This window comes from Eublepharis macularius, chromosome 1 (genome assembly GCF_028583425.1).
Source record: "Eublepharis macularius isolate TG4126 chromosome 1, MPM_Emac_v1.0, whole genome shotgun sequence".
In the NCBI taxonomy this organism is placed as follows: Eukaryota; Metazoa; Chordata; class Lepidosauria; order Squamata; family Eublepharidae; genus Eublepharis; species Eublepharis macularius.
In genome coordinates this window covers 145,714,084-145,727,480 of record NC_072790.1, presented here as the reverse complement: position 1 = coordinate 145,727,480, position 13,397 = coordinate 145,714,084, and the positions used below count along the sequence as shown (strand labels likewise).

Sequence of the window (13,397 nt, the reverse complement as noted above, 5' to 3'; positions counted from 1 at the left end):
GGTGGGCGGGGGGTTGGCGCATTTTCTAATACAATTTACAAAACTTTCATTGCTTGATTGTCTGGAGACATGTTTTCCTAGTCAAACGCCGCCAGGTAAATAGCTAACTAAAAGTTTGGTGTATGTTATAGAGTACAGCAAAAACTTTCCAAATAAAATCTAAGTTACTACCTAACTAATCATCATAAGTTTCAGGTAAACTTCCCATAACCTTCAAAAAATGAATCCCCTCAGTAACAGATCAGTCTTATAATTCCAGAGGGGTAGTCTTGTTAGTTTGTTGTAGCCAAATTAAGCAGGAGCCCAGCACCACCTTAAAGAGTGACAAAATTTATTTTGGCATAAGCTTTGGTAAGCCGGAGCTCAGTTCATCACATGGATTCTGACTAACAAAAATAAATTCTTAGTATTTAAGGTGCTGGTGAAATCCTGTTTAACATCAGACCTATGGTGCTTATTTGTGCATGGGTATGTGACTGCTGGCCACCCAGTTGTTTGTTAGACGAACTACTGGGTAAGGAAAATTATTGAATGTTTCCTGACTGGGAGCTGTTGTGGAAATTGTCGCTCTGCAACCAGGGATCAGTCCCCCAGTTGCTGTTGGTTCACTGCTTTGGTTTGCCTCTTACCATAGGCATGTAAAGAGTGCAACCTCACTTGATCTTGCCCTAGTACTAAACTGATGTCTCTGCTGAGAATAATGTGTCAGCAGTGAGAAGGTCTTATGCGAGACTGGAAGTTCTTTATTTGTAAAGACATAATAATAATTAAAAAAAACAGTTGGGCAAGGCACCAGACTTGGGCCCAGCCTACTGACTACTAAAGCACTATAAAGATAGATACAGAATACAAGTTAGCATGCACAATACAACAACATTATAAGATAACTACAGAATTTTTCTTACATTATAAGATAACTACAGAAAAGAAAACTTCCCTCCCCCCATTCCAGAGCTCTGGGACCCCTCCGTTGCACAACCACAAGCTCAAGCTGGCCTTTGCATGTTGGCAAGTGAGGGGTGCTGAGTTCTTGTTTCATCCCTCTTTTATAGGGAAATATCAAAGACATGCTTCATTAACATCTTAATCAATCACATTGTCTTTGTTCTTGAAAGACAGTTCCATTGAGAGTCTTTCAAGTAAACACAAGTCTACACATCTTTTACCTCTGTGACAGACTGCATCTTTGATATGTATTTGACTACATTGTAAATTACACAGGAATGTTCACACTTCACTGGCTGAGGATTTTAGATACCTTGTTTTCCTAAAGATAAGTTGTTTGTTGTTTACTCTTTTGGTGATTTATATGTAGAAGGCCAGGGGACCCTTAAAGAGGTCTCAAACAACTAACTTTTATGGCCTTATCTGTTTCCTGTGCAGAGGGTGAGACCTTCCCAGGAAATGCAACTTTATTCTGCAGCGAGGGAGGGAGAATCTTTGGAAGATTTCTTTTTCCCAAACTATAGCTGGTTCCCTATTTCTAACATGAGCCAAAAAAGGCCTGGTTCCGACCCACTAACAAATTCTGACAACAGGAGCTAATGGTCAGAATACAACTGCCAATAGGTGGGGGGATCACTCATTGAAGGAGGTGACACCTGTCCAACTGAGGGAAGAGAGCAGAGCTGGGTGAGAAACAACAGCTGGAGTTCTGAAAGAAGAGAAAGTAGAAGCCAAGAAGAGAGAGCATGCTGAGAAGTTCCAGTTGTTCTCTAGGGGATCTGCTGCTTTATAGAACTGCCTGTTTGCACTTGCATATGTCTGTTCGGAATAAAAAAAATATTAGGAAGATGCTACAGATCTCTAGTCTTCCCTCATTCAAAAGAAACAAAAGCCTACAGTCCCTAGAAGTTCCCTTAAGCTGGGAGAATCCAGCAGTAACATAGGGAGAATCCAGCAGTAATATCAATGCCCAGTCACTCAGAGGTATGGAGAATAAGCAAAACTTCATGAAAGCCAATAAAAAATTGACAAAAATTTGTTACATCAGGGGCACTTAAGCAAAAGAAATTAAATTGGAGTTTGGAGCATGGAAACAGAGTAATTGGTACTATAATGAATTAGTTTGTACATCCACGCACACAAGAACACTCATTCACAACCATATATGAATTCACATATATGCATGCATTAACATGTTGTTAGGTGAAAAATGTGCTTGCTCTGATGTGGCTCCGTAAAGGATTCCTTCTTCTTAGATGAGTCTGCCCTCTTGTGATCATGAATTGTAAATGCTGTAGATTGTTTTGCTTGTATTCTGCCCAGCATAAAATTGGAAAGTGTGACTGTTATGGTACCACTTGAAAAGAGTGTTGCTTGTGAGCATCTTTGAATGCTTATATAAAATTTAATATGGGTATGTGATGGACTGCTCACAGTGTATTTGGTACTACCAACAAAATTTACCTCAGCACTTTCATTCCCTGACAACCATTATTCAATCTCTGCCTGTTTAATAAAGTTATTTCTTCTTTGAACGTTATACAGTTTCCAGTATCATTTCCAACCAAAAAGAAAAGGGCTCCTGCTTCTCTCCATCAAGTTCCTGGGCTGGACTAAAAAGCCAAAATTGTATCTGACAGTCAGGGTGGGACAGATTTTCAAATCACAAAGATTAACACACTACTTGGGGCTGCTCAGCCAAAGCAGGGAAAGTGAATTTAGGTGGGAAAATCTGCCTCACAGTGGGGGAGTGGGGGGGGGGGTCCATCATAGGGTATGAATCTTTTTTCAGAAGCTTCCTGACAATCTGAGTTCTTTATTCCATAATTCCCCAAAGAGTTCAGGCTATCTATACATAGTTTACCCCTCCTGCATTTTATTTGTACCTCTCTTTGAGGTAGGTCAGAGAGAGAATGGCCCGAGGTGAGTTTCACAGCTGCATGGGAATTTGAAGACAAGCCTTCTGGGCCCTACTCCAACCCTTTCCTGACTCTGTCACACTGTGTCACACTAGAGCTTTCCACTCGGGTTATATGGCTGTGTTATAATAGTTCAGAGATATGCCTTGTTAGGGACAGAGACTTTAGACTATGCTATTTGGGTGCTGTCTGCTGATGTAGATGTGCTCCTACTGGGGAGTTCCCATGTTTCTAAAGATGTTGTGTTAATTAGTTACACTTTGTTTCAGAAAAGTTTCATTTCTGTGTTTGGCTTTATGCTTGTTTTCAAATTTAATGCTACTATTCCTATGGTTTCTATTCACTGAATGTCCTCCTAACTGTTGATCATACTGTATTTTGCTCAGTGAATATCTTAGCTTTTGTTTATATTGTATTCACTTGTGCAGTGTAATTAGCCTTGGGTATCAGAGTGAAAAGTGAAGCAGTAGTAGTGGTGATGGTTTTGGTGGTGCCACTTCCAGATGGGGGCAGGAAAAGTCACCCCGGCTGTGGAAGCTTACAGAGGCTTACAGAGAGGGCAACAATTTCATCTCCTGCTTTGTTGGGCGACCTCCCCACCCTCCTTTGCAGCTAAGCTGTGGTGTTCAAATCTCTGTGGCTCAGCTGGGGGCGGGGAAGTCCGTTAAAGAACTGACTGTGAGAACCATATACAAACTGACACTTGGCCAGCAGCCACCCCAGTTTCCCCTTTGAGCTGGGTCAAAGGTTTGTTTGTTTGTTTGTGCTCTAGCTTAAAGGGTGCCCCATGAGTCATGGTTGGAATGAACACAACATTGTGTGGAAGCTCCCCTCCAAAGTTGGGGCATCCAGCTGGCCACACAGGGCAAAAGCCCCACCTATGAGCAGTCTATGGTCTTTTCCACATGGGGCTTTTTCATCAGTTCTGACCCATACTGCATTGCTTTCACTCCGGAGTTCTGCACACACAGTCAAAATACCCCGATCCAGTCTCTAAACTTCTTCCCAGACTTTTTTTTTTAAAAAAAATTATTTTAATTACTAACATCAAAACTACAAACAGAAAAAGGAAAAAGGAAACAAGGGGAGAGGGAAAAAACAACATAAAAACACAGACTACAACTACAAGTATTGAATTCCCTTCATAATACAATTATTTAAAGTTAAACTTTCTAATATGCTATTAGATTGGTAGATCTTACAAGATACGAACTACAGTCAGGATTAGGTCTTCTTCCCCCCCCCCCCCCCCGCGTCTCAGTCTCAGTTCTCTTTGAACAGCTACAATAGCTGCGCTCACTCACTCCTCCCCGCTCCCCCCTTCAGATTCTGGATCTTCTTCTTGCTCGAACTCTTGATGATTAAGCACAGAATCCCTCAGCTGTACTTCCGATATTATCTTGTAGGCTTGGTCTTTATGTCTAAACCAGATGCCTTCCGGAAATAACCATTTGTATTTTATATCACACTTTCTCAGAAGAGCTGCAAACCTTTTGTATTTGAATCTTCTTTTCCGAGCTAAAAATGGAACGTCCTTCAATATCTTAACCTTGTTGCCAAGAAAGTCCAAGTCCACGTTAGTCGAATTGTATAAAATGGTGTCCTGAGTCTTCTTAGATGAAAAATCAATAATAATCTCGCGAGGCAGCTGACGCTTCATTGCATATTTTGAAGATGTCCGACGGACTTCCAGAATATCGCTTTTTAACTCTTCTTTAGTTGCCTTTGCGAATGACGCCAAAAGTTCCGACACCAAATCCTTTAAATTTTCACTTTCCTCCTCCTTCACATTCTGTAAACGCAATACCATCTGAGCACGATCCACTTGTAGTCCTGTCAATTGATTCTCCAAAAGCTTTACTTCTTTGTTTGTAGCTCTCATGAGTGTTGCATTTTCACGAGCAGATTTCTCTGCCTCGAGCGCTACATCATTAATGGTTTTCACTTCATTTTCAACTGAGCCAACCCTTTGTCCGATTTCATTTAGTTTATCAACAAAGGGCTTCATAGCTTCAACGACCGACCGTTTAACCACCTCTTCAAGAGTCTCTCCCTTTCCCTGCAATGCAGCCGAAACCAATTTGCCCACAGCAGGGCTCTGCTTTTTCGTCGCCATCTTGGGGGGGGGGGAGTCTGCCAACTAAGTTCCAAAACTCAATGAAGGCCTCCATAGGAGCAGATGGGCTATTTACCCCCTGGATCGACTTCAGGGGGCTCTTCCCGCAGCGCTCCGGACCCTGAACCCCTCACTGGGAGTCCTGGGGGTTAACCCTCGCAGGTCAACCACCCGGTCAGGCTGCTCGTCCGCTTCCTCCCTGACCTGCGGAGAGGAGCGTCCGACATGGCCGGGAAAACGAAACCGACCGCTCTTCTTCCCAGACTTTTTTGTGGTATTTTCTGCATGTATACTTACATTGGGTTTTCTGGATATTTGATGAGCCAGGATTGGATCTACTTTGGTGTTCTGTAATTCTGCAGTTGAGAGGGTTCAACCAAACACAGAGACATTTCTGAAACAAATTGTAATTAATTAACAGGACAACTTTAGCAATGAGGAAACTTCCCAGAGGCAGATTCTTTCCTTTTTTTCTCTGCAAGTAGAATTTCTGAGGAAACCTTGTTCAGGAACCTGAAGAGTTGGACCCTTTGGTCCAATATGCTTGAAACTTGGGTAGTCTTTAGTAGACAGGCATCCCTAGCTTCCTTGTAATGTTGGTATCATTTGGGTGAAAAACAGCTGCTCTCCCATAGGCAATTAATAATAGAACTGCCATTCTATCATGCTCGTTCTTCCTCACTTTGTGAAAGAAAACAGACTATGGCCGTTTCCACATGGCTTACCTCTCTTCGTAATGTCCCGGTAGATCATGCAAAAAACGCGGAAGATCGCGTTTCCTCGCGTGAGATTTGTGCGACATCATGTGACATCGTGCAAATCTCGCGCGAGGAAACGCGATCTTCTGCGGTTTTTGCATGATCTACCGGGACATTACGAAGAGAGGTAAGCCGTCTGGAAATGGCCCCCAACAAAGAAGGATGGCAATAATGCAGATTTTTCGGTGAAACGGTAAAAAATAATGTCAGTCAGTCTGTAAGAGTAGGAAAACGAAATGAATGCAAATAAGGTTTTCTTTTTAATGCCAGTGGATGGCACCATCCTGCCACCCCGAATCAGTGAAGAGACCTCTGCTTGCACCAAGATATCTACTTCAGGCATCAGTAAAATGAAACCCATTGTTCAATCTGCTTGACACTTTAGGGGTCTTTAGATTAGTGGGAACACTGTGATTAGTGGGAGTGCCTTTTCTGGGACAGTGGGAAAATGTGCTCCCAGAAAAGGCACCAAAAAACCAGAAGCCAAACTGCCTGCAACCATTTTGAAAGTGGAGATGTCTGGAGTCAAGGGGGAAAGCCGCCAGCGTTTGGTGAGTGGGCTGTCCTTTTAAGGACATCTGGAAAGGGCCTTTCCTGGAAAGAGCTGATAAAAATTATCTGTGTATTCTGAAATATGAGTGTAGGGCTTCCTTGCTGTGAGGGTCAATTCATACTTTAGAAAGTCCTAGAGTCCCTCACATATCTGCCACTGAACCTGTCAACCAGACATGCTCTGGGAATTCTGTGTTCAGATAACTCCTAGGTATATATTCAGATTCGGACTTCAGTGCGTGAGAAAAGGGATTTTAAGCTCCCCCCCCCACACACACACACATACAATCTTTTTTCCCAATCGGAAATGGCTGCAGGAAGCTGCTGTTTGACCTGTTGGGGGAGAATTGCTTGTAGCCCATCAGTACATGTAAGTTTCTCCTGTGAAGCAGACAGCAACTCCTGGGGCCATCTTAGGCCAGGAAAACAGCACAAAAGGGAGGCTTAAACCACCTCTTCTCACGTGCCATAGCCCTAGTTTGAATTGGTGCCATGCACACTTGGAAATTAAGTTACACTGAACTCTCAGAGTATGTTTGGTCATCAGGACCCGTGGTGGACATTTGTGGGACACGGGGGCTGTTTCCACACGGCTTACCTCTTTTCGTAATGTCCCGGTAGATCACACAAAAACCGCGGAAGATCGCATTTCCTCTCGCGAGATTTGTGCGATGTCACATGACGTCGCACAAATCTCGCGCGAGGAAACGCGATCTTCCACGTTTTTTGCACGATCTACCGGGACATTATGAAGAGAGGTAAGCCATGTGGAAAAAGCCAAGGACATTGTAACGTTAGTTGACTTTTCATTTATAACATGGAACTTAAGTCTCCTCATTTCACTTCATGTTACATTTCTTTCTTATATTCCAGATTAGTTCTTTTCTTCTTCATGCCCACATTTCTCAACTATCCAGAAAAGGGAATGATACAGCTTTCACGCCCTCACCTTATCACTGGAACACAAAGGAATTAGATTGGGAGTGCCCAATGTTTCTTTCTGGGTGAGAGAGATTCAGGGCCAGCACAGAATGCTCTCTATGCCTCAACTCTGTGGTTTCCGAGTTAACATACCAGAGGTCAGTGAGTGAACAGCTGGAGCACCTGAAGAGGCCAAACAAGTTTTCTTTTCTGTTTGTTCTCAGGGTGTTCCTTTCTTTTATTGTTTCAGCAGAATGGGGCTGTCAGCTTGCCAATAAAAAAGGTGCAAAAAAGGAGGGGCTTTTTGCCCCGTGGGTTTTTTCCCCCCCACTTCACTGATTTTTTGCTTCCTCGAGGACCAGTTTGATTGTTTCTCCCTCATTTGTTGTTTGTGGGTTGGAGTTTTAAAGTTTCTCCTCCCAACTTTTTGCTTCCCCCATTTTAGGTACCTGCCACAAGCAAGAGTTCAGCAATGCCTTACACCTACCGGGATTCACATCCACAGGCTCCCCCTGTACCCCAGAGTGCACGCTCCACACACTCCACTGGCCAGACATACAAGGAGCTAAAGCTTGAATGCCAACAGAAAGGGGCACTCTTTGAAGACTGTGACTTCCCAGCCAAGGACTCTTCACTTTTCTTCAGTGAGAAGCCTCCCATTCCCTTTGTGTGGAAAAGGCCTGGGGTGAGCATATATGTCTTTTTCTGTTAGTCCCATCATGCAGAATATTGTGGAGAATCAAATTGCTGGCATTTTATTTATTCATTATTTAAGAAGGAGGGATCGGGAGACACTGCTTGTGTCTTGCTGCAGCAGCAAATGGAATTCTTGCTAGGCTGTACTTCATCCAATAAGTTATCCATCAGCACAAGAATAATATGGGGATGACTTTGACTGATTCCTCTCCTCATATGCCCAGTGAGTTTTTGACCATGGGAGTCAGAATCCCCAGCAATGCATTTTCAGGGATCATAGAAAGCTGTTGTGGGAAAGGAATTTTCCTCTGCTGCAAGCATCTTCCACGCATGCAAAAAGGATCCACTTCATAGACTTTTGTGGAATTTTCTGCATGGCTACAACTTTTCTTTGTAGGAAATGGTTGCTGTCTAGAATTTTTTGCCAAAATGTCCTGGGAACAGCCTTGGAAAAGCCCAGTAACTTTTGTGGGCTCTGGGTTTTTCAGCTGTAGTTCTTGAGGAATGGGAATCTTGACTTTGTATGAATCTTTCTAGGAATATTCTGGAAGGATATCAGGATTTCTTCATTCTTCTCTAGGATAATGTGATATGGATGCTTCTTCATGGTAATGATATTAGTTCAGGAGCATCTGTAGGATGATTCCTATTGATGACAGAGATTACTGTGTGTGTGAAGTATAGGAATATATTTGTGGCTGTTTTTTCAGTTTTGAGCACCCCACAATTCATGCTTTATTCTCACTGAGCTTTATAACAAAATATTCTCAACTGATCTGCAACATTGCTCCAGAAATATGAATTTTCTATCAAACCAATACACTGAACAATTCTTATTCTCCACATTCTTCACAGGAAACTCTAACAATGATTAATCATGCTAGAAATAGCTATCTCTATCCTGATGGGCAACAGTGGAAAAGAGCAAGAGTCTAGTAGCACCTATAAGGCTAACAAATTCAGTAGTAGGATATGAGCTTTTATGAGCCACTGCTCACTTCTTCAGATACCACTGAAAAAGAAGTGAGCTGTGAAGAAGGGAGCTGTGGCTCATGAAAGCTCATACCCTACAACGAATTTTGTTAGCCTTATAGGTGCTTCTGGAGTCTTAGTCTTTTCCACTATCTATATCTTATTATCCTATTATCCTATTTGGAGGAAAAATCAATAACCCCAATAGGGACACCCCAAAAATCACAAGAGTGCACAATGGGAGACATAATTTAATGTATTCCTGTATATTCTTTTGTAGACCAGCACGTACCCCTGTAGCAACTAGCATGCAAGTTATAAGAAAAGCATTGAAAATTACTGATTTGACATCTCTAAAGCTCATGCATTGATTGTTTCTAGACAATAGACACATTCTGTATCTTTTGCTCTCAGTTCAACTGAATGGGGAATTTTAAGAGTACACAGTAGACATGTGATTCCACAGAAAGGATATTTCATCAAACTGTTGTTTTATCACAGCATATGCAGGTAATAGAGCACTCGCTAATTTCTTTCCCTTTATGTGAGTCTTTTCGAGCTACAAAAACACCTGCATTGATCTGTTTTAAGTCTGGGGTGTGGATGTTCTCAAATACGAAAATGTAAGAAACAAAACTCCCAGACATTGCACTATACAATCCATGGGTGAGTCATGCAGTATGTGCTGTCGCATCACAGAAGTTCTGCGTTTCTTTAAGTTGATGTGTATGTGGGTGCTTCCTTTCTGTTTCTGTTATCAACTTACAACCAAAATAGAGAGCAGACAGCAGCACATTTTGTGAAGCGTTTGCCTTGTTTTTCTTTTAGACTTAGGGTCGGTTCACAAGACCATTTTTACATTATTGTTATTAGGCAAGCAAAAAGGATAATAGGACAAGGGTGCAAAAAAAAAGTGACACTGATGATAATATCCTGAAGGTTAAGGTGTGAAGATGCTTCAAGCTAAGATTGAACCTATTAAATTGCCCAGTCTAGTGGTTCTCAAACTGTAGGTCAGGATCCAAGTCGCAACTTTCTTGCAGGCTGGTCACAAGCCCAAGAGGGAGGAAGAAGAACTGGGTGAGCTGGGAGACTCGATGGCAAATTTGAGTTTGCCTCTGTGAAATGACCACAAAATATATTTATAAATGCCAAAAATGAAAAAAAAATGAACTGTGTTTTTCAGAACCCACTTCAGAGTTCAGAGTTAATTGATGTGTGGAGCTGCTTTGCAAGTGAGTTCTGAAAAACACAGTTCATTTAGAAGTTTGTTAACCACCAACCTAGTCATGTGTCTCTATGGCTTCCAGTTCCTTATTCATGAATCCAACCTCAAATATTGATGAAACTTTGCATTCCAAAATGAGCTTTGGATTGCCCCAAGTCATACATTCCCAGACTTAGGGAACTCTGCCTGTAAGGGAACCTGGCTTGTTCCTAGTCCAAAACCTGGTTCTAGTGCTCACTGCTCCCAAATGTGATGCCCTCAGGAGAAATGAAGGTTAAGAAACAGGGGCAGCTTTGGTGTACACCCCCAGACTCTAGAGACTTGTATTCTACAAGGGGACCTAGACTGTGCTTCATGTGCATGATTTAGGCAGGTTAAAGAACTCCACTTTTCGTGGGTCAGAGTCTACACAATTATTATTTTTTCTTTTTACACAGTTTAATGTATATACACTCCATATGATAGGCAGAATATTGCAGTATGGATATACATATTATACCAGAGGGATATGTTGTATTCCAGAAGAATTCCTTGCTTCATTGCTACACAAATAAATGCTTTTATGTAGCTTAACTCAGTTACAAACTAGACATGACCAGGGTATGTTGAACAAGCAGGTGGTGCCCAGGATGAATTTGCCTTTGTTCTGTTGGTTTGACTTGCCTTTGTTCCTCCCTAATAGTGACACACCGACCAAAGCAATGTTCTCCCCCTGAAAAGGCACTGAGCAGCAGGAATGTGGCTGGGTCACCTGCCCTCCCTGACAGTTCCTTTGAAGCAGTGAAGCTCTAGGGGTGCACTGTGGGGGTGGGAATGCCAAGTCTCTGCCCTATATTCATGATACACAGCAAGAGCCAAGTTTGTAGCTTCTGTTAATTGCCTTGGTATTTCTCAGTATCACCTGCTGTGTAGATGTGATTAGCCTTCTTATCACCCACTGGGAGGAAGGTTTTTTTTCTGTTGGCTTGTGGTTTCCTACTGGAGGAACATAACTTGGCCTTTAAATTGAGGAGCTTTTCCTGCTCCTTCCTCTTTGCTTACCCAGGGCTGAGCCCCAGAATGCGAAGGGCTTATCTCTTCTCAGTGATGGGAATTAACCATGGTGGTGTATAAAATGCTTCCATTTTTTCTTATTTATACAGCATCATCAATGTGTGTGACACTATTGTGTATGTCTGAGGGTGTTGTACCTTTTAGTTGAAGGGTGTTTGAACCACTTCAGCCTAGACTGCCAACCTCCAAGTGAGATCTGGAGTTCTCCTGGAATTACAACTGATTTCCAGTCTACAGAGATCAGTTCCCCTGGAGAAAATGGCAGTTTCTGAGGGCAGGCTCCATGGTATATCATAGATTCTAAGTGAAATCCCTCCCCAAATACCTTCCTCTACAGGCAACCCTCCCTCCATCTCCAAGAATTTCCCAGGCTGGAGCTGGCAACCCTAGCCCTTGCAGTTCTGGGAACTGGCTGAAGAAGGTAGAGTTCAGTGTTGGTGTTGGCTGCGCTCTGAGACGATAAAGTTACTCAGGGCTTTTTTTCAGCCGGATCTCCCTGGATCAGAGATCTGGCACCTCTGATAAAGATCACATGACTGGTGGCCCTGCCCCCCGGCACCCAAAGACCCAGGGGCCGCCTCCCCAGGTGGAGCTTCTCCCAGGCCACCTGCTTCCTCAGCCTCTTTCCCAGCCTTTCCCTCCCTTCCTCCCTCCCTCCATTCTTTTCTCTTTTTTCCTTCTTTCCTTGTTTCCTTCTTTCTTTCCCTTCCTCCCTTTCTCTTTCCATGTCTTTTCTTTATTCCTTTCTTTACCTTTCTTCCCTGGAGGCTGGAGGAGGCCACAAGCAGCTGGCTGCTGCATTTGGAGGCAGCGGTGGCCGCCATGAGCACACACCTGCACGGGCTGTCCTCCGTGTCCGCTGCTCGGGCCCAGCACTGCAATCCAAGGAGAGTACAGGCAGCCAACCATAGCATTAGGAGGAGGCAGCCACTGTGGCGGCAAGCACACACCCACATGGGCTTGCCTCCATGCCCGCTGCTCAGGCCCAGTGCTACAGGCCAGAGGAGGCCACGGGCAGGCAGCAGCAGCAGCCCTGAGAAAATGGAGGAGATTGAGAAGTGAAGACTGTAAGTTGCTTTGAGTTCCTGTATGACTTTAAATGGGCTTATAGTAGGGCAGATGACTCTTCCTTCCCAATTACTGAGCTTAGTATAAAAACATCTTTTGACTCAATGTTCCATTTTTCAAGAGTTTAAAATTACAAGATTAATTCTGTGTGTGTGTGTGTGTGTGTGTGTGTGTGTGTGAGAGAGAGAGAGAGAGAGAGAGAGAGAGAGAGAGAGAGAGAGAGAGAGAGAGAGAGAGAGAGAGAGCATTCCTAAGTAGTGTTACAGCCTTCTAAACCCATTGACTTCAGGGACTTGGAAAGATGTTGGTTTGGATGACATGGCTAGTTAATTTAATAATTTGATTTGGGGCCTGGAAAAAAACCTTATTTTCCTTTAAATAATAGTGCTGCAATAAATTTAAAATAGATACACTAGAGAAAACAATGTTTCCTGAAAATGACCCACTGCCACTCATGATATGGAATAGACCTTTCATCCACACATTTCTCTAATCATTTTTAAAGTCCCTAATACCCTCTAGCAGTTGCCACTTCATCTGGCAGTGGCAGTGAAGAGGAAGAGATGTCACTTCCAGGAAGCAGTGTCACTTCCCAGAAGTGATGTCATCACTAGAGATGTGCGCTTCGGGTTTCAGAAACCCGAAGCACACCCAAATCAACCCCAATTCAGGTTGATCTGTGATTCCTGAATCGGGCCCAGGAGAGCTGGACTGATTCAGGAAACCTGAAGCAGAGCTTCCCGAAGTGCTTTGGGTTGCTTCGGGAAGCTCTGTGAAGCCTTTTTCCCTTGCTGCAGCAAGAGGGAAAAAGCTTCAAAGAGCTCTTTCCTTCCCCTGGCTTTTGCATGATGGAAGTGGGGGAGAGGGGAGTGAGAGAGGCAGGAGAGGGGGTGATCAGGGAAGGGAGATTGGCTGAGAAAAAGAGCCAGTCGCTGCAACAGCAAGCAGCTCTTCTCTTCCCAATTGGAGGATTCTCTGGGAAGACAGTATTTTTTTTAAAAAAAAAATCAAGGTTGGACTGTGATTTGAATGTGCTATTAATGCTGTTCCCAGAAATCCAAGAAATAAAATTTTAAAAAATTATTTTCGGTATGTGATTCTCTGGTGTGATGATAGAATTTGTTTCAAGGTTAGGGGTTGTATGTTGTGATTTGAATGTGCTATTAATG

At 43.2% G+C, this 13,397-nt stretch overlaps 1 protein-coding gene across 1 annotated transcript in view; it reads left to right on the top strand.

Annotated features, from left to right (window-relative positions):
• Window positions 1–7,568: 7,568 nt before the first annotated feature.
• Window positions 7,569–13,397, top strand: part of CAPN9 (calpain 9) — a 52,735-nt gene continuing 46,906 nt past the window's right edge. Inside the window, exon 1 of the mRNA XM_054984400.1 lies at window positions 7,569–7,896. Coding sequence (XP_054840375.1) covers window positions 7,684–7,896 — 213 coding nt within the window. The 5' untranslated portion in view covers window positions 7,569–7,683. The remainder of the gene's footprint in view (window positions 7,897–13,397) is intronic.